Source organism: Leucoraja erinacea, chromosome 24 (assembly GCF_028641065.1).
Source record: "Leucoraja erinacea ecotype New England chromosome 24, Leri_hhj_1, whole genome shotgun sequence".
NCBI classification, from domain to species: Eukaryota; Metazoa; Chordata; class Chondrichthyes; order Rajiformes; family Rajidae; genus Leucoraja; species Leucoraja erinaceus.
In genome coordinates, this window is record NC_073400.1 from 18,224,742 (window position 1) to 18,249,173 (window position 24,432).

A 24,432-nucleotide genomic window follows, 5' to 3' on the forward strand; every position below is an offset into this window, starting at 1 on the left:
CATCCCAAAGATGTGTGGGTTTGTGGGTTAATTGGCCGTCTGTAAATTGCCCCCTGGTGTGCAGGGTGAGGATAAGAAAGTGGAACAACATAGAACTAGTGTGAATGAGTGATCGATGGCCAGCATGGGTCAAAGTACCTGTTTTCATGCTGTATCTTTAAACTAAACTAAACCCGTTCTCAACAGGGTTAACCAACCTCTGGGGAAAGATCACTTCAGATCACCCACTCAACTTGAGATGGCCTGAAAAAAATAACATTTTCCACTGATGTTGCGTATATTTCGGGTTTACCATGAGCCGAAAGACCAGTCTCCATGCTGTATCTTTTATTCAATCAATAAAACTGTGACTGCCTCCAAACAGATTTCCTTTGAGCAAATTGATGGAAAGTAATATCGTACTCAGTAGAACCATCGCACTCTCGATGCTGACAAAACAAATTTTATTTTCACCACAATCTGTAAATTTAAACATGATTGTTTTCCAACAAATGTGATCTGATTTTTATTTTCTGCAGGAACCTGCTGGATAAAGATACGTTCTCAAAATCTGACCCATGTGAGTATCAAACCTCTTGATTCATTGATTCGTAGTTAAGTTCTTGTGAATCAAAATGATTTTTCTAATGCTCTCGGCAGTACTCAAAGGTTAGTTGTAGATGATAGACCCTCAGTCATCATGTGTGGTCACATTGTCACCCAGAGGAGGGGTAATTTGCGGGTGGTGATGTTTGATATGCAAGGCATTGGGGTTCATAATCAGTCTGACACCAATCAGACTTGTGGACGCAGCCCAGACCATCACGCAAACCTCCCTTCCATTGACGACTCCTACACTTCACGCTGCCTCGGCAAGGCCGCCAGCATTATCAAGGACAAGTCTCACCCCCGTCACTCCCTCTTCTCCCCTCTCCCATCAGGCACCAGGTACAGAAGTGTGAAAGCACGATTTTCCAGATTAAGGGACTTTCTTCCCAGCTGTTATCAGGCAACGGAACCATCCTATAACCAACTAGAGAGCAGTTCTGCCTTCCCATTTACCTCAATGGTGACACTTGGACAATCTTTAATCGGACTTTGCTGGCCTTTATCTTGCACTAAATGTTATTCCCGTTATCCTGTGTCTGTACATTATTGACGGCTTGATTGTAATGTATAGTATTTTCACTGACTGATTAGCGTGCAACAAAAAGCTTTTCACTCTACCTCCGAACAGGGGACAATAAACTAAAGGGCCTCAAGCCAAACATCACCAATCCATGTTCCCCAGAGATGCTGCCTGACCTGTTGAGTTACTCCACTGTGTCCTTTGGGTGGTATATTGAGGCAGGACAGTATGAGGGACAATATTATTCAATCTCCTTCTGAAGCTTTAAAATCCATTTGAAAATTCAGAGGAAGTCGCTGATCCTTTTCATTATTAACAACCTCGTATATTTAAAAAAAACTTAAAAACTGACATGGTTGGTAACAAAAGTTGAATCTTTTATGCAAACTATAAGCTGGTCTAGGAATATACTGCTATATAACACAAAGTGTTTGTGGAATTAACAGTTTGAATAGAGACAAAACACAAAGTGGTGGAGTAACTCCACGCAGTATCTGGGGAGGGATTGGACAGGGGATGTTTCGGGTAGGACCTTTCTTCAGACTTGGTTTAAATAGGAAGTTCAAGAGCGTTGATGTGGGTTTTTCTCGAAGAAATTGTAAGTAGTTTTCAAAAAGTATTTCCATCAGAGGGAAAGAATCAATTACAAATCAGAACCTTTCCCCCAGGGTGGAACTAACCGACACTAGAGGGCGCAGCTCTAAAGTGAGAGGGGGAAGTTTTAATGGAGGCGAGCGGGGCAATTTTTTTTTACGGAGTGGTGGGTGCCTGGAACGCATTTGCCAGTGGTGGTGGTGGAGATGGATAAGATAGTAGTGTTTAAGAGGCTTTTAGATGGGCACATGGAAGTGCAGGGATATGGACCAGGTGCCGGCAAGGAGATTAGCTTATCTTGGCATCATGTTCGGCATGGGCATTGTGGGCTGAAGGGCCTGTTCCTGTGCTGTACTGTTCTACGTTCGACATTCTGAAAACTGTTCCACGTTTCCAGCATTTGTAATCTTTTTGCTTCAAAGAAGAGTTGAATCTTGTAACAAAGTTTCAGGCAAAATAATTTCAAGAGAAAACATACCTGAAACCTGCAAAATTATGAGTACGGGTAAAGACCTAACAAAATCTGTGATAAATCATGCATAATTTCAGTGTTTATTAAAAAAAGTCATGAGATCAACAATCTTCTGTCTTTTTTCTTTGTCTTTTTAATCTAATTTTAGCTTTCTTCATTGGGTTTTGAGTTTGGGTAAATCCTACTGAAGGATAGTCAAGGAACTTTACAGCAAAGCTGGAATAGATTCATATATACGACTCGTATTCATATATCTATAACAGATTTGCAAGTATTCCTAATTTCATCATTTGGGCACCATATCTGAGGAAGGGTGTGCTGGCTCTGGAGAAGGTCCAGAGGAGATTTACAAGAATGATCCCAGGAATGAGTAGGTTAACCTATGATGAGCATTTGTCGGCACTGCACCTGTATTTGCTGGAGTTTAGAAGAATGAGGGGGGACCTTATTGAAACATACAGTATAGTGAAAGGCTTGGATAGAGTGGATGTGGAGAGGATGTTTCCACTAGTGGGAGAGTCTAGACATCATAGTCTTAGAAATAAGGGCCGTTCTTTCAGGAAGGAAATTAGGAGAAATGTCTACAGCCAGTGGGTGGTGAATCTGTGGAATTCTTTGCCACAGAATGCTGTGGAAGCCAAGTCAGTGGATATTTTTAAGGCGGAGACAGATAGATTTTTGATTAGCACAGGTGACTGAGGTTATGGGAAGAAGGCAGGAATGTGGTGTTAGGAGGGAGAATTAGATCAGCCATGATTGAATGGCGGAGTAGACTTGATGGTCCAAATGGTCTAATTCTACTCCTCTCACTAATGACCTTACGATCATCCCATTCCTCCCCTCCCCATTGTCTCCTCCTTAAAGTGATGCCCAATACACTATGACAGTGTAATAGGGGCACATTGGATCAACTTTCTTTGTTGGGGATAGACATTGTAGTCAAAAGGCCTGTTCCTGTGCTGTACTGTTCTATGCATGTTCTCATTTTTTTTTATTCCCATGGATTTCAATGCCTGTGTTGAAAGTTGAGATATTCCGACTGGCATCTTCATTAATGTTCTGTTTTAATTTTCTAGATTTTTATTTAATTGGTTCAGTTCGCATTTTAAGAACTATAATCATTAATTTGTCTTTTCCCCCAAGGGAAGGGAGTGAAAAAAAGTTTAATGTCCTGTCTTATCTTGGTGAAAACATTGCAGACTTAAAATCCCTCCATTACTAGAAATTTTAATTTATTGATACTCTTGTTATACCGTGGGAGTGATTTCAATGAGTTGACTTTAGAAAAGTTTAGAGACACAGCGCAGAAACAGGACCTTCAGCCCAACGAGTCCACGCCGACCAGCCGTCACCCCGTACACTAGCACTATACCACGCACTAGGGACAATTTGTAATGTTTACTGAAGCCAATTAACCTACAAACCCATGCGTCTTTGCAGTGTGAGAGGAAACCAGAGCACCCGGAGAAAACCCACATGGTCACAGGGAGAACGTGCAAACTCCACACAGACAGCACCCGTAGTTGGGATCGAACTTGGGTCTCTGATGCTGTGCCACCGTGCTGATTTGTGGTGATGAGATAGAAGTTTAATTGAAATGAATCAAAAGCTATAGCACTTTATTGCTCTATTAGCAGTTACAAACTCAAGGAAATTTGCACTCTGAAGGTTCCACTGCATCAGTGATCGTTTAAAGCTAAAACATGAATGATCAAACGGCTTTATTCATTCAACCCTTTTGTGCATTTTACTTTCATAAATGTCAGATCTTATTCACTGATTTATGTTCGGAGTTGGATTCCTGCTTTCACCACGTTTATTCTTCAAATTCATCCAGTTCCACATGGCCCATTTCTGTAACATCTCTGATCCCCAACAGAAATTTACATTTCGGACTGTTTAATCATACAATTTAAATAATAAGCTCTCAAAACACTTGCGTGTGTTTTCTGCTTCCATACATAATTGTGGACCATCTATCCTTTGATTAGCCAGGGCAGGAAGGCTAAAAATGAGCAGAATTTAATCTCGAGTTCAAAGTGCTAACAGATTCAATTAGCAGAGGGAGGAAGTGAAATATCTTACTTGGGTAGACTGCATCCAACCAAAACTGAACAGTGGACAGTATGTACAAATGTTTTGAAGCCCGTCATGTTAATTTGCTGTTGAATTAATTTGTGTTCTGAAGAAGGGTCCCGACCCAAAACTTCATCCAACCATATCCTCCAGAGATGTTGCCTAACCCTCTGAGTTACTCCAGCACTTTGTGTCTATCTATGTTATATTGTTGGTGTGGAACTTGCCTCTGATGGCTTGATAATATGTCAATTGAACAGTGTAATATTTTGGGAGCTCTAAGATGTAGCCTTAAGAGTGTGTCTTTCAAATTAAACTGCCTTAGTTGGTCATAGGGGCACACTAGGTCCATGCCATTCAAGATGCTCCATCTAAGCTAGTCCCACTTGCCCACATTTGGCCCATATCCCTCTAAACTTCACCCATCTGTGTACTTGTCCAAGTCTCTTTTTAAATGCTGTTATAGTACCTGCCTCCACTACCTCATATACCCACTACCCTCTGGGGAAAAAAAAGTTCTTCATCAGGTTCCCATTAAATTGTTTCCCCCCTCGCCTTATACCTATGTCCTCTGTGTCTTGATTCCCCTACCCTGGGTGAAAGTCTGTGCACTTGCCCTATCTATTGCCCTCATAGTTGTCTACACCTCTATAAAATATCACCCCGTCCTCCTGTACTCTAAGGAATAAAGTCCTAGCCTGCCCGAACCTACCTCTCCCTATAGGTCAGGCCCTTCAGCCCAAATCTTCCAGCTTAACAACGCCCTTCCTACAGCAGGGTAACCAAAACTGATAACACTACACCAAATGCGGTCTTGCTAATGCCAGGTAAAACTGTAACATAGCTTCTATATTCTTACAGTGAGATGATATCTGCAAGGTGCGAGGTTTTGATCAGTGTAAAAAGCACCCCTCTGATCACCAAGACACCCTGATTAACTTGAGGTAAACCTTGCACCAAGTCTGTACAGCTATAAAGTCTTTGAAATCTCACAAAAAGCAGCCCGCATCATCAGAGACCCACACCACCCTGGCCATGCTCTCATTTCACTCCTGCCATCGGGTTGAAGGTCCAGGGGCCTGAAACCTGTAACATCCAGGTTTGGGAGCAGCTTCTTCCCTGCAACCATCTGGCTATTAAACACTACAACCTCCAAATAGGCTCCAAACTATATAGACTTGGGAGCATTCGTTTTGACATTGGACTACTATTGTTTATTTATTTGTCTGTTTGTTTTTATATATACCAATTTTTTTTTGTTTATGATGAGCGTTGTGGAGTACTATGTTTCCATATCTGTCGTGCTGCTACAAGTTAGAATTTCATTGTATCATTTTGTTACATGTGGCAATAAAACATGCTTGACTCTTGATCTGCTTTCTACCCACTTCCCTGAGGATTGTGATATATTCCTCAGCCAGACAGACTTGAACAACCTTGGACTGTTTTCTCTGGATACAGAAGTTTGAATATAAAATGGTGAGAGGCATAGATAGGGTAGAGAGTCAGAACCTTTCCCTCCCCACCCAGGGTGGTAATGTCAAAGACCAGAGAGCATAGCTTTATGATAAAAGGAGCAAAGTTTAAAGGAGATGTGTGGGGTAGGTATTTTTTTTCACAGAGGGTGGTTGGTGCTTGGAACGTGCTGCCAGGGGTGGATGCAGATGGGGTATGGTGTTTGAGAGACTTTTAGATAGGCACATGGATATGGATTATGTGCAAGCAGATACGAGTTAAGGGGCTGTCCCACTTGGGCGACCTAATTGGCGAGTTTAGAAGAGTTTAGGAGAGTTTGAAAAAATGTCATGTTGAAGACCTCCTTCGACAATGTAGAAGACTACCTTCGACTACCCTCGATCACCTATGACTAACATGCCGACCTACTACGACTAAAACTACGAGTAAAAAAGTATTGATTTTTTCTATGGCGACCTTTTTTTTACTCACGGGCATTTTTCAACATGTTGAAAAATACGCAGTGACCCAGCTGAGGCCTCGAGTACACGGGGACTACTCGCGAGCTTGAAGGAGAGTTACAAAGACCTCCTACGACCTCGTGTCGACCATGCTGTGAGTATTAGTCGAGTGCAAATTTGCCAGAACTCGCGGATTAGGCCGCCCAAGTGGGACAGCCCCTTTAGTCGGCGTCATGTTCAGCACACACATTGTGGGCCGAAGGGCATGTTCCTGTCTGTACTATTCTAAGTCAACCATCTTGATACTGAGAATTACTTTTGTTGTGATACGCAAGAAAGGTAAACTTGTGATATAATCTTGGCAACAGTGTTCAGGGTAAATTTCTGCTTGTTGACTTGGATGATTGTTAAAGCAGACTATGCAGGCGTGCTTTCTTGCCTTTTATGATTAATACCTCTTTTTCTTTGACAGTGTGTGTTCTATATGTCCAAGGGATTGAGACCATTCAATGGAGGGAGGTAAGTGAGAGTTTGTCCTCTTTAATTAAATTACCTGATTCATTAATTGAAAGATACAGCATGGAACCAGTCCATACCGATCACCCGTTCACATTAGTTCTATGTTAGCCCACTTTCATGTCCACTCCCTACAAACTAGGGGCAATTTACAGAGACCAATTAACCTACAAACCCGCACATCTTTGGGATGTGGGAGGAAACTCTTGCACCTGGAGGAAACCCTCGCGGTCACAGGGAAAATAGGCAAACTCCGCACAGACAGCACCCGAGGTGAGGATCAAACTCTGGTCGCTGGTGCTGTGAGACAGCGGATGTGTCACTGTGCTGCCCATTATGCTCTTTCCCAGATTTGTTTTGCCTCTACGCCATTCTCGCGTTGGTTCACCCTCTCTCCAGCTAAACGTCTGAAGAAGTGTCCTGACCCGAAACATCACCTATCCATGTCCTCCAGAGATGCTGCCTGACCCCCTGAGTTACTCTGCCGACCAGCGATCACCCCATACACTAGCACTATCCTACGCACACTCGGGACAATTTACAGTTTTACAGAACCCAGTTAACCTACAAACCTGCACGTCGTTGAAGTGTGGGAGGAAACTGGAGCACCCGAATAAAACCCACGCGGTCATGTAGAACGTATAACCTGCGTACAGACAGCACGTTGTCAGCACGGTTGTCCGGATCGAATCATTGAATGATATCCAGTTCTCTGGCGCTGTATGGCAGCAACTCTACTGCTGCACCACTATGCCACCCTGACCCACTTGATCCTCCAGCACTTTTTTTGCTCAAGATTTCAGCATCTTCAGATCCTTCTTTCTACAAATATGGAAAAACGTTGCTACAGAATTGGGATTTTCTTTCTACTGATTGAACGATGGCTGCACGCTGTAAATAATAATTTTCATGTAAGTTCTCACCCTTGGCCTCCACAACGGTGAGCACATCCTGGATGTGCCAATGATTAAACGCAGTTGAATACCAGATCTGGTATTCGGAGCTGATCTAATCAACCAAGGAGACACGAGGAACGGCAGATGCTGGAATCTTGAGCAAAACACAAAGTGCTGGAGGCAGCATCTTTGGAGGGAATGATAAATGACTTTTGCGCCAGGACGCTTCTGAATCCTTCCGGATCACTCTGAGAAGATTCCCTCCCCAGATGCTGCCTGACCTGCTGAGTTCCTCCAGTACTTTGTGTTTTGCTCAGTACTGAGAAGAGTTGAGTCAGTGTGGTCTTTGGAAATTGGGTGTTTCCTGATTAACATCAACAGGCCAACAAGGGCGGCACAATGGTGCAGCGATAGAGTTGCTGCCTTACAGTGCCAGAGACGCAGGTTCGATCCTGACTACAGGTGCTGCCTGTATGGAGTTTGTATGGTCTCCCTGTAACTGCGTGGTGTTTTCCCCTGGTGCTCCGATATCCTCCCACACTCCAAAGATGTGCAGGTTTGTAGGTAAATTGGCTTCAGTACATTGTCCCCTAGTGTGTAGGATAGTGTTCATGCACGGGGAGTCAGTGGGTCCAAGAGCTTGTTTCCACGCTATGTCTCTAAACTAAACTAAGATCTGAAGGTGGATAAAATTAAAGTTGGCCCTTTTAAAATGTCAAGATATTTGCATAAGTTTAAGTTGTTGTAATTTTATGCCCATCCTGATTTCTGATGCCTGAAGAAGGGTCCCGACCCAAAGCTTCATCTATCCATGTTCTCCAGAGGAGCTGCTCGCACCCGCTGAGTTGCACCAACATATTGCGTCTTTTTTTTATACCAGCATCTGCAGTTTCTTGTGTGTACATTGCAGAAATTCTCACTATCCAAAGGTAGTTTCTAGATTCAGGATTAAAACGTGTGGCCTTTCGTTGAAGAATTATTGTTTTACAAGTGCTGAGAAAAGCCCTCGCAGTGCAGATGTAAACGTGGGTGGGCATCAAATGTAAAATTAAAAAAAAAACATTTTTTTGAAAATGGAATGACTAATGAAATGGAATTTAAGTGGGAGTAAATTTGTTATTTTTAGAATTCAGAAAACTGAGAGGGCTGTAGATCTGGCAGGCATTGAATAAATGCAAATGTACTGAACCGAGGTGAGAATGCTGAGAAGCTAGATACTAAAAGAACAATTCTTGCAGAAACAGGTGGGGTGGGGGGTGATAGGCAGATGGATGGAATAAGTGGCAGGCAAGAGATGGAATAGAGACCAAAGTGTGTTGGATAAAGCAGCACGACTACGATTCTGACCATGGATGCTGTCTGTACCGAGTTTGTACGTTCTCCCTGTGACTGCTTGGATTTCCTCCGGTTTCCTCCCACACTCAAGACGTGCAGGCTTGTAGGTTGATTGGATTGTAAAGATTGTAAATTGTTCCTAGTGTGTTGGATAGTGCTAGTGTGCAGGGATCGCTGATCAGCATGGGCTCGGTGGGCCAAAGGGCCTGTTTCTCTGCTGTATCTCTAAACTAAACTTGCGTAAGTTTAAGTTGTTGTAATTTTATGTCCATCCTGATTTCTGATGCCTGAAGAAGGGTCCCGACCCAAAGGAGAGAAGAGGAGTAGTGAAATGTAAAGCCAGAGGGAGTGTTGTGGTGGGGAGAGAAAGGAGGGGGCAGTATAGTAAACTAAATGGGTATGCATTGGGGTGGGGGGCACACAAAAGGGAGAAGGGGGGGGGGGGGGGGGGGTTTACATTAAAAATTGACAGTTCAATGTTCGTACCTTTTGGGTTGCAAGCTACACCCAAGCAGAATATAAGGTGCTATTCCTACAGATGTATGTGGCTTCACTTTGGCAATGGAGGAGGCCCAGGACAGAAAGGTCGGTGTGGGAATGTGGAGGAGAAAATTAGACAGATTGTACTGGTTGGACTGGAGAGAGAACATTGGTTATTTTATAATGGCTGTAAATCAAAAGCACTGGAAGATTGAATTAGAAAATTGGAATTGAGTATCACAGTCAGGAAGTCATGATGCAGCTCTTGGTTAGGCATCTCCAAAAACTCTTGCCAGCTGGTGTGCATAAGTAATGAGTTTCTTTATTAAGTACGTAGCCATAAATACTGTATTTGCTGCCAGTTAGGGTAAACAATTGACATAGAAGTTAGCCATTTAATGGAGAACTAGTTAGTGGGGAATTTAGTTCATTTCCAATTCTAGGTTTCTTCAAAATATCATTCAACCGCATTTAATCCATTTAACCACATTTCAGATTATTTCCACAAACCACAACCTTTGCTTGAGCAAAATATAGAGTGCTGGCAGGCATTTTGGTTCATTCTCCAATTTATTCCCAGTTTCTATGGAGCAATGTAGAATATCAGGAACAAGCTGACTCACCCCGAACAAATGGGGCTAGCAAACAATGCTGATTAGTTGACATGGATAAGGTGGACCGAAGGGCCCTGTTTCTGTGCTTAGTTTAGAGGTATAGTGTGGAAGCAGGCCTTTAGAGTCCACGCCAACCAATGATCACCCGTTCACTAGTTCAATCCTAGACTAGGGACAATTTACAGAAGATAATTAACCTACAAACCTGAAATTTTTTGGAATGTGGGAGGAACTGGAGCACCCAGAGAAAACCCACATCGCCACATTCTCCCTGAATGTACACACTTCGTACAGACAGCACTCGCAATCAGGACAGAATCTGGGTCTCTGGCGAGGTGAGGCAGCAACTCCACCACTGTGCCACCCTATTCAATATGCTATTGGTTTTTCAGATTGAAGGGGTTTGCTAAAATAATCAGTTTAGCAAAAAACTTGGCACATAAGTTTACCTTTCCAACAATATAGATTGACAGAACACATATAAATAATAAAAGCCAATTTCAGTCAACAAATAAAGGCTCCTTGGCAACGTACTGACATTTCAAATGAAGAATTATCAATACACAACAGCGCAGTGGGTAGAGCTGCTGCCTCACAGCTCCAGAGACCTGGATTCATTGTTGACCTTGGGTGCTGTCTGTGTGGAGTTTGCACATTCGTATTTCGGCATTTCCCCTCAAGCGGCAGCCTGCGGCAGCCTGTATTTCCTCCCACATCCCAAGGACGTGCATGTTTGTAGATCATTTGGCCTCTGTAGGTAGCCCCTAATGTGTAGCGAATAGATGACAAAAAGGGATAACGTCAAACTAGTGTGCACGGGTGATCGATGGTCATCACGGACTCGGTGGGCCAAAGGGCCTGTTTCCATGTAGTATCTCTGAAACTGAACTAAAGCCTAAATTGTATGCAGCAGGGATGTTCTGCCAGATGTTGTCAAACTGTTGCTTACAATGAGATCCATGCTGTGAAATGAATGAAATTCTTGTCCCTACTTTATCTAGCTGCAGATAATTTGCCCGCTTGGATTGGCAATGAAGATGCACTAGATTTGTCTCGCAGCTGTGTACTCCATAAGTGGTTGGACAGCCAGATTTGGAGCTGGCCACCATGTAGGTTTGATGCAGCTTGAAACTGGCCATTATACTGACGTTTGGGAAGAAACCAAGCCTGCAGCTGTTCTATGTTTGACTCGGGAACTTAATTGTTTTTAGCCTGAAAGACGATGCGTTTGACCCAATCAAGTCCTTATCACGCCCACCGTCCTTCGTTGCGATGATGTTGCTTTCATGCTTACTTTAGTTTAGAGATACAGCGTGGAAATGGACCCTTCGACCCACTGAGTCTGTGCTGACCAGCGATCACCCCGTTCACTAGCACTATCCCTTGCACTAGGGGCAATTTGCAAACGCCAATTAGGGCGCAGCGGAAGAGTTGCTGCCTTGCAGTGCCGGAGACCAGGGTTCGATCCCAACTACAGGTGCGATCCCGACTACGTTCTCCCTGTGACTGCATAGGTTTTCGCTGTGATTTTCGCTTTACTCCCACACAGTTAATTGGCTTGGTATAAATGCAAATTATCCCTACTGTGTGTGTAGGATAGTATTAGTCTGCGGGAATCACTGGTCGGAGCAGACTTGGTGTTTCTGGGCTGTATCACTAAATTAAATGAACCTACTGCACAAACCTGGTTGTCTTTTGATGGAATTTCACTGGCAGTTACTGATATTCATGCCATGAAAAAGCATTGACCATCCACCAGGATGTGCACCCAGTTCTTGTGCTTCCACTCGACCCTTTTCACCCACATTCCTCCCTCTGGCTTCACATTTCACTCCTCTTCTCTCATCTCAGCCTTTAGCCTTTTCATCTCTAGCCTTTGGCCAACAACCTGCTGTTACAAGGGAACAGGTTCCAGGATCTGACTTAGCAGAACAGAAAGAGGGAGAGGAGGGCAGTGGGAGAGGTGTGGGGGGGGGGATAGTGGGGGGGATAGTGGGGGGGGATAGTGGGGGGGGGGGGGGGGGGGGGGTTAGTGGGGGTGGGGGATAGAGGGATAGGAGGGGGGTAGAGAGAGCAGATGAGTCATGGAGGGAGGGAGGGAGTGACTGAGGGTAGGGGAAAGGAGAGGGAGGATGAAGAGGAGGGGGAGAGAGTGCTAGGGATGAGAAATGAGCTTCGCCTGTGCAGTTGGGGGGCTATGGGTGAGTGGTGGAATATTGTGTTTGGGGACCAAGCCTCGTGTGTGACCAGGACCCTACGGGTCCCACTTAGTCTAGCGTATACATGTGCAGTTTCAAGTCCACTGCCGTTTTTCTGACAACTGGTCGTCCGACGCCTCATTAAAATCAGATAAAAATTACGAGACTGCGCTTGAAATCCCACCACCAGAAATTCCCTGGAAACGTGACCCCTAGGCCGGGTGAGGCGGCCGATCTCGACCTCATCGTGGCACCTACGGCCAGGGCTCTGGAACTCTGTCCCGGCCGGAGCCGGCAGATTTGTTCCCATAGCCGACTTCCGAGGTCGAATTTGCGGGCCGATATCTCGGCACCTGCCGAGCATGTGACTTCTGTAGCTCCGGCAAAACAGATAATAGTGCAAGACGCTGGAACCAAGGGTGCCGGAAAATCGGTGGTGGACCTGTAGTTTTGATTTTGTAAACCAGCATCCGCAGTTCCTTGTGTTTGCAATTAACTTTGCAAGGTTTTATGGATACAATGAACTGCAAGGTTGTTGATTAGTAACAACTGTGGGGAATTAACTTGTTATATTAATCACTCCTGTTTACATTTAAATGGGTGCTAATCAGCTGATTGTACTAGCTAAGTCGTTTAAAAACAAGATTGAAATGATCAACATTTAAAATAACTCTGCCTGCTCCACTCCTCCATTCACCTTGGATCCAGCTGTCGTGAGCAGTAATTTGCTCTGGGGACTAAACTCATGGACCTGCACCTTGTTCAACTTTAGCTTATTATTGTCAAGTGTACCGAGGTACAGTGTGTACGATCCAGTCAAAGAAAAGACTCTACATGAACACAATCAAGCCATCCACAGTGCACAGATAAAGGATAAAGGGGACAATATTTAGTGCAAATATATAGAAGTCTGAGGATGACCATGGTCACAACTGCCCAGGTTTAGGTTTATTATTGTCACTTGTACTGAGGTACAGTGAAAAACTGCTTTGCATGCTATCCAATCCGTTCAGATATACCATGCAGTCAATACTATGCCATGCTATGTATTATGCATATATACAGTCAAGTCAACTCGAGTACAATAGATAGAGCAAAGGGGAGAATGGAGTACAGAATATAGTTCTTAGCATTGTAGCGCGTCGGATTCAAGTTAGTTTTGAGACAGAGTGGAAACAGGCCCTTCGACCCACTAAGTTCATGTCGACCAGCAATCCCCGTACACAAGCATTATCCTAGGGACAGTCCCAGAGACAAATTCCAATGTCCGCAAAAGTCAAGAGAGTCAATTTAATTGTCATTGAGAGGTGCATTGGACAGTATCATAGTTTATGGAAGGACTGTTCAGAAACCTAATAACAGGAGAAGAAACTGTTCCTGAAGCTGGTGGTGCGTGCTTGCGGGTTGCTGTATCTTCTCCCGTTGCAAGGGCAGGATTCACAAACTATTGGGAGATCTACTGGACTATGTGTGCCCGATTTAAACGTTAATTTTTCACCAACCTGGACCCACTCTACTTGGAAGGAACCCAGACCGCACTGTGTGCGGAAACCCACTCAAATGACCAGTGGAGCACTGTGTCCAGTTTGGGTCGCCTCCTGCTGTAGGAAGGATGTCATTAATCTGGAAAGAGTGCAGAGAAGATTTACAAGGATGTTGCCAGGACGAGGGCCAGAGTTGCAGAGAGAAGATGGGCTGACTAGAAGTTTATTCCATGTAGGAAGCAACTGCAGGTGCTGTTTTAAACCGAAGATAGACACAAAATGCTGGAGTAACTCAGTGGGACAGGCAGCATTTCTGGAGAGACGGAATGGGTGACGTTTTGGGTCGGGACCCTTCTTCAAACAAACTAGTCTGGACAGTATAACAGGCAAAGGGCTGTATGACTATATATTACTTAATTAATTGAAAGTTAGAGCATGGAAACCGGCCCTTCGGCCCACCGAGTCCATGCTGACCATTGATGATCCAATCACGCCAGTTCTGTTTCCCACTTTTCCTCCACTCTCGGCACACTAAGGGCAATTTACAGAGGCCAATTAACTTGCACAACTGCACATTGCTGGGATACAGGAGGAGACTGGAGCACCCGAAGGAAACCCATGCAGTCACAGGGAGAACGTTCAAACTCCATACAGACAGCACCCGCAGTCAGGATCGAACCTGGGTCTCTGGTGCCATGAGGAAGCGCCTCTACCCGCTGCGCTACTGTGCCAGCCCCAGCTCCACCGGTGCAGCTGTATTTCATGAAAATGAAATGCGAAGTGGGTTAGATATCTTGTGGCGCTCGAGGAAACTGTCTTCGTTGTCATGGAAATACTTTGACACTTCAGGCAGTAAGCCTTTGTGAAATATATAAATTCCAGTCCAACACCAACTATTGATGATCTTTTCAAGAGGAATCAGTGGGGCACCGTGGCCTTGAAATTTTATCACATCATTCAGCATTTTTTCACTGTTGTTGCTCGAATTTCTTTAGCAGGGAAAGAAGCTAACAGGTTTATTGTGTCGTTGTGGACTCTGAAAGGATCTTTGCCTCTCTGATTTTCTCAAATGCTTCCCTGCATCATATTGTCTCTTGCAGCTTCATTATCTGCCTTGTATATGAATTAATTGTATTTATATATTGTGTGATTTGACTGGATAGCATGCCAATTTTATTAGTGTACCTTGGCACACATAGATAACAGAATAGTACTGAAGGGTCTCAACCTGAAACGTCACCTATTCCTTTTCTCCAATGATGCTGTCTGACTCATTGAGTTTCTCCAGCTTCTTGTGTTTATCTATAGAATAATACAACACAGGAACAGGCCATACAAACCCCTGAACTATAGGGAGAGGTTGAGCAGGCTAAGACGTTATTGCTTGGAGCTCGCAAGGATGAGGGGTGATCTTCTAGAGGTGTTTAAGATCATGAGGGGAATAGATCGGGTGAATGCACAATGTTTTACCCAGAGTAGGGGCACCAAGATCCAGAGAACATAGGTTTAATGTGAGGGGGGGAAAGATTTGATAGGAATCCGAGGAGTAACTTTTTTACACAAAGGTTGGTGGGAGTGTATGGAACGAGCTGTCAGAGGAGGTAGTTGAGGCAGGTGCTATCGCGGCATTTAAGAAACTTTTAGACAGGCACATGGAAGGTGAAGTGTCGAGGGATATGGGCCAAATGCAGGCAGGTGAGACTAGTGTAGATGGTGCATGCTGGTCGGTGTGGGGGTTGGATCGTAGGGCCTGTTTCCACGCTGTATGATTATAGGACATGACAACAGTAAACCAATTCCAATGATTCCCCTGATCCTGCCTGTGCCAGGACTAATTTACTGCAATCAAATGATCTACCAACATGTCTCCAGGAGACACAAGGAACTACAGATGCTGGTCTATATAAAAAGGCACAAAGTGCTGGAGTATCTCAGGGAGTCAGGCAGCATCGCTGGATGGCATGGATAGGTAACGTTTTGGGTCAGGACTATGCTTCAGGTTGAAAGTATGTCTCTTGGATGTGGGAGGAAATTGGATGGTGAGGGGAAACCTGCCTGGTCACAGGGATCTGGAGGTTACTATGGGAACTGTACTCTAAATGGGGGGGGGGGGGGGGGGGGGGGGGGGTGCTACTGATAGATTAATGAAGCTGCAGGAAATGTACAGAACTGGTTACAGAGAAAACAGATATTCCTGAAAGTTTGTAGTACAGCACTACAAGTGTCTTATCAAAATACATATCTTATCCACCACCGATTTCCCGGCACCCTCGGTTCTATTATCCGTTTTACCGGACCAACATAAGTCATGGTCTTGGGGAGCCCTGGAAGTTGGCTACTGGAACGGATCATCCGGCTCTGGCTGGGCTGGAGTTCCAGAGCCCCGGCCGCAGTTGTCAAATTCAAACGCCAATCGGCCACGGAAGTCGCGATGAGGTTGAGATCAGCTGCCTCACCCGGCCTAGGCACCATAATTTGGAGGGAATTTCCTGGCGGGGATTTTGTCCAGATTAAAGGAAGGGTCCAGGCCACCAGTTGCCGGAAAATCGGTGGAAGACCCACTCTGAAAAGCCGCCAATCCAGTTCCCTCCACAGATGCTGCCTGACCCGCTGAGTTCCCCCAGTACTTTGTGCTTTGCTCGAGATTCCAGCATCTGCAGTTCCTTGTGCCTCCCAAGTATTTTAGCTGGGGGTGGCACTAACTCGAGGTTTCACAAGTTGGAGAAAACCAACAACTCGTGCTTGGAAAATCTAGAGAGGAGTTAATAAATGTCCAGGCCACTCGTTAATCATAGATGTTTGTGGGCAAGTATCACAGGCACGAAAAATGTAATATCCCGGGGACCTACAGGAGGCACTGCCTCAAAAAGGCAGCCAGCATCAATAAGGACCCACACCACCTGACTGCAGTCATGATGGGTCAGCGGTAAAGCTGCTGCCTTGAAACGCCGGAGACCCGGGTTCAATCCCGACTACGGGTGCTGTTTGTACGTTCTCCCCGTCACCGTGTGGGTTTTCTCCGAGATTTTTTTTCTCTGTTTTCTCCGGGAAGAAGAAAGGAAGAGAAGGAGCCAGTGGGCTGAGGGAGAGCTGAGAAGGGGAGGAGAAAGTAGGGACTACCTGAATTTAGAGAAGTCAATGTTCATACCGCTGGGGTGCAAACTGCCCAAGCAAAATATGGGGTGCTGCTCCTCCAATTTACAGTGGTCCTCAATCTGGCCATGGAAGAGGCCCAGGACAGAAAGGTCGGATTCGGAATGGGAGGGGGAGTTGAAGTGCTGAATCACCGGGAGATCAGGTTGGTTATTGCGAACCAAGCGGAGGTGTTTGGCAAAGCGATCGCCAAGCCGATGCTTGGTCTCACCGATGTAGAGCAGCTGACATCTAGAGCAGCGGATGCAATAGATGAGGTTGGAGGAGGTCCAGGTGAACCTCTACAGCACCTGGAAAGACTGCTTGGGTCCTTGAATGTAGTCAAGGGGGGGGGAGGTAAAGCGACAAGTGTAGCATTTCTTGCAGTTGCAAGGGAAAATGCCCGGAGAGGGGCTAGTTCGGGTGGGAAAGGGCAAATTGACCAGGGAGTTCCGGAGGGAACAGTCCCTGTAGAAAGCAGACAGGGGAGGAGATGGGAGGATGTGGCAAGTGGTGGGGTCACGTTGGAGGTGGCGAAAATGTCAGAGGATTATTTGTTGTATGTGATGGCTGGTAGGTTGGAAGGTGAGGACAAGGGGGACTCGGCCCTTGTTGCGAGTGGGGGGGGGGGGGGGGGGGGGGGGGGGGGGGGAGTATAGAAGAGGGAGTATGGGGTATAGAAGAGAAGGGGTATAGAAGAGACCCTGACAAGAGCCTCATCTATAGTAGAAGAAGGGAACCCCCGTTCCCTGAAGAATGAGGACATCTCCGATGCCCTAGTGATGTCCATAAATGCTGCCTCACCCGCTGAGTTTCTCCAGCTTTTTTATCTACCTTCAATTTTCCAGCATCTGCAGTTCTTTCTTAAACCATGCAGAAGAAAGGACAGCTTCTGCCCAGCAACCATCATGCTCTTGAACACTTCACCAACTATTAACCATGAGCATCAACTATTAACTATGAACTGTCTTGATTGAGCTAAGGATATCGGGCTTTTTAAACTTGTATTGGGGGTTGAATTTATTGATTTTATTTTTAATGTTATCTATTGAGTTCAGTGTTTACAGACTAGTTATGCAAGTGAGAATGTCATTGTTCCATTGTCAGTACATATGACATTTAAACTCTTGACTTGTCTTGGTGTGAAATTAGACATAGTATCTCATGGGGAAGTAAGGGGCCAGTGTAGTAACCCCTTTCAGAAAGAAAGATCATTCTAATATCCATCAATATTTAACCAGTTTGACCAAGAGAAATTAACAATGCGATATTCTCTTTATATTTCATCATGGATATTCATTATTTTCCATGATTTTGCTGGACTTTATCTTGCACTTTTATTCCCTTTATCCTGTGTCTCTGTACACTGTGGAGGGCTTGATTGCAATCATGTATAGTCTTTCTGCTGAACAGTAGCACAGAACAAAAAGCTTTTCACTGTACCTCGGAACACGTGACCTTAAAGTAAACTAAATTAAGTGTGAAGGAAGTCTCTAAAGATGCTGGTTTATACTGAAGAGAGACGCAAAGTGCTGGAATAACTCAGCGGGTCAGGCAGCATCTCTGGAGAAAAAGGCTGGGTGACATTTTGGATCGGAAGGGGTTGTCTGAAGAAGGGTTCTGACCGGAAATGTCACCTATCCTTTTTTTCCAGACATGCTGCCTGACCCGTTGAGTTACCCCCAGCACCTGGTGCCGAAACTAAACTAAGATTCTTTTTCAAAATTTGTAGGCATTCCTATTTTCTATCTAGTCAGATTTGAAGTCCATGAAATTGGAATTGAAGTCATGAAAAAGAATATGAAATATTCATAGGTAGACAAAAATGTTGGAGAAACTCAGCAGGTGAGGCAGCATCTATGGAGCCAAGGAAATTTTGGGTCGAAACCCTTCTTCAGATCCGAAACATTGCCTATTTCCTTCGCTCCATAGATGCTGCCTCACCCGCTGAGTTCCTCCAGCATTTTTGTCTACCTTCACTTTTCCAGCATCTGCAGTTCCTTCTTAAACATGAAATATTCAGAGCTCTTTTGGAATTGGTTGTTGGCATCTGAACAGCTCGGAGTCCAACTGCTAATGTGTACTTGAGTGAAAACTGTAGACCTATGATTATAGATGATACACTTGATGGAGTGTCACACAATTCCAGTGTAATGTGCAAATGTATTTGATTGCATCGTGCTCCAGTGCTAAATGTTTTTATATTGTTGTTGAGATCATACTCTGTTCAAAATGGGTGGTGAATCTGTGGATATGGGTGGAAAAATCTGACTAGAGCCCGCGAGCTCTGTGATAAAGTCCCGCAAGCACCCACAGTTGGAGCTCTGAGGTCGACCCCTGGCAAAGGGATCGTGGGCTCCGTGATGCGAGTCCTGTAGGCTTCCCGTGGTGGAGCTCTCAAACGTCATTCTCCAGCATAGGCCGCCAACTTCCCGGTTAGGTCGCAGTGCAGACGTATATACAATACGGGAAAAAAAATCGCCTTTTCTCCGTTGAGGTAAAAGATTAGAAAAAAGCATTATACATTCAAATTCCCTCCAGTTGTTGGTCATGAACTAATAATTTTTCATTAAAATTAGACCATGTCAGTATCTCCTTATTCTATATGTAAATGATTTGCAAATTGTGCCAATTAGCAAACCGGTAATTACAAAGATAGTTCTAATTAACTAATTGTATATTTGCAGCTGAGAGCTGCATAAAAGATTGATATAAATCGATGAGAATACGTTGAGATCTAGTTCTTCACAAAACATGGAGGAAAGAACTGCAGATGCTGGTTTACACTAAAGATAGACACAAAATGCTGGCGTAACTCAGTGGCTCAGGCAGCATCTCTGGAGAAAAGTAATAGGTGTCGTTTTGGATCAAGACCCTTCTTCAGAATGAGGGTCAGGGGAGAGGAAAACTTGAGATGTGAAAAGTTACAAAGAACAAATGAATGAAAGATATGCAAAAGGACAAATCTAAGCCAGCAAAGATGATCAACGAAAGGTGGAGCCCACAATAGTCCATTGTTGGTTGTGGAGAGGTGATAACGAGTGGATATAAACAGTGAAACTCAGCAGGAGGACAGTGAGATTAGTACGTCTCGACCCGAAGTGTCACCTATTCCTTTTTTCCAGAGATACTGGAACTCTGGCCTGGCCGGAGCCGGCAGATCAGTTTCCATGGGTGACTTCAGGCCAACTTTGCAGGCCAGTATCTCGGCCCCTCGGCAGCCTAAGCAGACGGTTCTGATATTGTTGGACTCCTCTCGGAGGCCATGACCTCTGTTGGTCCGGCAAAACAGATAATCCAGAAAGGCTCTGGAACCAAGGGTGCCGGGGATTCGATAGTGGGCCTATATTAAATGTTCCTGTACAAAGTGCAGGATGAACTCAATAGGCAGTAACTGTAGGGGGAATGGACAGGCAATGTTCCAAGTCGGCACCCTTCTTCAGGTGGATTGAAGGATGAAAGCATCAGGAATTTGAACCTGTTTAAGAAGGAACTGCAGATGCTGGAAAATCGAAGGTACACAAAAATGCTGGAGAAACTCAGCTGGTGCAGCAGCATCTATGGAGCGAAGGAAATAGGCAAAGTTTCGGGCCGAAACCCGAAGCAATTTTATGTACCTTCGATTTTCCAGCATCTGCAGTTCCTTCTTAAACAAGGAATTTGAACCTGTTGCCAGTGTTGATGGAACAGCACCAAATGTTAAACAGTTCACTCTTTCAGAGGCTTTAAAGCCTGTCGCAAGCAACAGGAGGAACTAACGCTATTGCATTTCCTTGCAGTTTGGAAGAACGGAAGTGATCGACAACACCTTGCACCCAGATTTTGTACGGAAGTTCATCCTCGATTATTTCTTTGAAGAACGGCAAAATCTGCGATTTGACTTGTAAGTTTGACCTTTGCTGCTTTTGAGTAGATGGTTCTTCAAGCTTCTTGTGGCGAAGATACGTGGAAAGTGGTGCATATCAAATCAAGGCACACTCGTCAATCAAATATTTATGACCCTCATTCTTACAAACTCTTTGTTTTGTTATTAGCAAATTAGGTCCAGTGGATACAGCTAACCTATCCAAAAAAGTACACTTAATGGCATGGGAGAGGGAAATGTTAAGATAATGTATGTTTATTTAAAGTACTTGAGTTAATGAAAATATAGTTAATTGTTTTAATATTAACCATATAACAATTACAGCACGGAAACAGGCCATCTCGGCCCTACAAGTCCATGCCGAACAAATTTTGTTCCCCTTAGTCCCACCTGCCTGCACTCGTACCATAACCCTCCATTCCCTTCTCATCCATATGCCTATCCAATTTATTTTTAAATGATACCAATGAACCTGCCTCCACCACTTCCACTGGGAGCTCATTCCACACCGCCACCACTCTCTGCGTAAAGAAGTTCCCCCTCATATTACCCCTAAACTTCTGTCCCTTAATTCTGAAGTCATGTCCTCTTGTTTGAATCTTCCCTATTCTCAAAGGGAAAAGCTTGTCCACATCAACTCTGTCTATCCCTCTCATCATTTTAAAGACCTCTATCAGGTCCCCCCTTAACCTTCTGCGCTCCAGAGAATAAAGACCTAACTTATTCAACCTATCTCTGTAACTTAGTTGTTGAAACCCAGGCAACATTCTAGTAAATCTCCTCTGTACTCTCTCATATTCAAATTCATTTTCCAAGCTGGAAAGGGTGCAGGAAAGATTCACGCCGATGGTGCTAGCATTAGAAGGCCTGAGCTACAGGGAGAGGTTGGGCACTTTATTCCTTCTAGTGTGGGAGGATGAAGGGTGTTCTTATAGAGGTGTACAAAATCGTGATTGGGATAGACAGGGTGAATGCATAGAGACATTTACCCAGAGTAGATGAATCAAGAACCGGAGGATACAGGTTTGAGGTGAGGGGGGTAGATTTAACAGGAGACCGAGGGCAACTTTTTTACTCAGAGTGCTGGGTATATGGAACGAGCTGCCAGAGGAAGTAGTTGAGGCAGATTTTTAAACGTTAAAAAAAAACCACACATTTGGAAAGGTACATGGATCGGATATGTGCCGGCACGTGGGTCTAGTGTAGATGGGAGATATTGGTCAGCATGGCAGGTTGGGCCGCAGGGCCTGTTTCCACACTATATGACTCTGTGACCAGGAGGTAGTGGTTGCCAAGTCCTTCTGCCCTTGTCATTGGTGGTAGATGTTATGCATGTTATTGGTGCAGATAACTGCATTGCGTTTTGTAGACGGTTCATGCTGCAGCCACACTGGGGGGTAAATGTTTAATGGGTGTGCTGGTTCGGTTGCCTGTTAAGTAGCAGCTGTGGCTTGGATGATACTGAGTGTTCCACAGTGCAGAAACAGGCCCTTCGGCCCAACCCGTCCATGCCGACCAAGTTGCATAACCGAGCTTGTCCCACCTGCCCGCGTTTGGCAGGTGAGACCAGGGACGATGGTTCACTGGCAGAGGTGCAGATCCAGGTCAGGATGACGGTGGAGTGGGCCACTGGACGCCCTGCAGCAGCCTAGTGCTCGGCTGTTTGGGGCTCCGCTCCAGGAGACCTGATGGAGCAGCACTGGAGGACACAAACGGCCATGCTTGGTCAGGCCAACCCTGCAACGCCACCAGGTGAATGGGCCCTTGTGGCCAGGTTACGATCTCTACACCTATAACAACTGGGAGTTGAAAATGGAGCTGAATCTGCCGACTGTCTCAGTGTGCTACTCCTATACACTTGGACTTAATCTAAGATGTGTTTATGTATTGTAATACTTTTACTGAACTATGTAAATAATAATTTTGCTGTACCTCGGTACATGTGAAATAAAGGACCAATGGCCTATATCCAGCCCAATCTTTCCCATCCATGTACCTGTCCGAGTTTTCTTTAAATTGGGCCCTTCCACTGTTGAACATTGATTGAATGATACTTTATTATCCCATGTGGCATGTCACGGTGAAATTGTTTTGGACACCATGCACAAGGTATGCAAGAAGGGTCTCGACCTGAAATGTCACCCATTCCTTCTCTCCAGAGATGCTGCCTCCGGCTGAGTTACTCCAACGTTCTGCAGTTCCTTCCTACACAAAGCGTCGCGACATATGGAGTGCCGACAATGTTACAAAAGTATTAATGTCGGTCTCCAATGTCCCTCTTTGTTTTCAGCGCCCGCACTCCCACGCCGGGTCCCTCTTTGCAGCACGTACTCGTCCGATCTCCGGTCCCCACCGTGGGCCCATCCACGGCCACCCGCTGCTGGGTCCTCTCTTGATTGGCTCTGTAGTGCTTGGCGGGAGCTTCTGACAGCCCAACTTCCCTGCTCACCGCCCCTCTCTACTCCTGCCACACCCCCCCCCCCTCCCCCCCCCCCCCCCCCCCCCCCTCTCCCCCCCCCCCCCACGGTCCCTCCTCAGTGCCCCGCCCCAAAGTTCCCCTTTGTGCCCCTGGTGCCCCCCGCCCCCCCCACAAATTCCCCCCCCCCCCCCCCCCCAACACACAGCCCTTTTCGGCCCCCCCACCCCCCCCCCCCCCCCCCACACCTCACTCCCCCCCCAACCCCCACGCTCCTCACCAGCCCCTCGCTGGCTCCACACTCTCGCTCATCTCCGGCCCCTCTTTCGCTCCTCCCCGCTCCCCTCCTCGCTCCTTTAATTTAATGTCCTTTAATTCTGAGGCTATGGCCTCTAGTCCTAGACTCTCCCATGTGGAAACATTCTCTCTACATCGACTTTATCCAAGCATTTCACTATTCTGTATATTTCAATTGGGTTCCCCCTCATTCATCTAAACTCCAGCGAGGACAGGCCCAGTGCTGTCAAACACTCATCATATCTACAGGCAGAGCAGGTATTAGTTGGTCTTGGGATTACGTTTGGCATGAACATTGTGGGCTGAAGTACCTGTCCCTGTGCTGGACTATTCTATGGTCTATAAATAGTTTGAAATGCAAAACCAGAGATTTGAGCAAAAAAATCTTGGCTGTGGTCCTGGTGTGGTTTGAGAGAATTGCTGCGCTGTTAAAGATTACAGTATTCAGATGAGGTGTTAAACTGTAACTCCATTGGCAGTGTTTCAGAGAAGGGGTGTTATATCAGCCCATGTGCCAATGTTTGATCGCTCAATCATCGCTTCTCAAGAAACAAAATACCTGGTCATATCACATTGTGGGAGCATGTGGTGCAAAGAATTGGCACCTAGATACTTTACAATACGATGGGGTGATATATTTAAATTGAAATAAAATTACACAAAGTGCTGGAGGAGCTCGGTGGGCCAGGCAAGCTGCAGAGAGAAATGGATGGATAGTGTTTTGGGTCGAGACCCAAAATAAAATACTTTGAAATACAGGGCGGCACAGTGGTGCAGTGGGTAGAGCTGCTGCCTCACAATACCGGAGACTTGGGTTCCATCCTGACTTCGGGTGCTGTCTCTAAGTGGAGCTTGCATGTTCTCCCTGTGACCGCATGGGTTTTCTCTGGGTGCTCTGGTTTCCTCCCACATTCTAAAGATGTACGAGTTTGAAGATTAATTGGCCTCTGTTCATTGCCCCTAGTATGTAGAGAGTGGATGAGAAAGTGGGATAGCATAAAACTAGTGTGAATGGGTGATATCACTGCATAAA

The 24,432-nt window shown here is 45.4% G+C and overlaps 1 protein-coding gene across 2 annotated transcripts in view; it reads left to right on the forward strand.

Moving 5' to 3' along the window:
• LOC129708696 (copine-8-like) overlaps positions 1-24,432 on the forward strand; it is a 268,617-nt gene that overhangs the window by 37,089 nt on the left and 207,096 nt on the right. For both annotated transcript variants that reach the window (XM_055654624.1, XM_055654623.1), the window contains exons 2-4: positions 519-559; positions 6,639-6,685; positions 20,601-20,704. In XM_055654624.1, the coding sequence (XP_055510599.1) occupies positions 519-559; positions 6,639-6,685; positions 20,601-20,704 (192 nt within the window). The remainder of the gene's footprint in view (positions 1-518; positions 560-6,638; positions 6,686-20,600; positions 20,705-24,432) is intronic.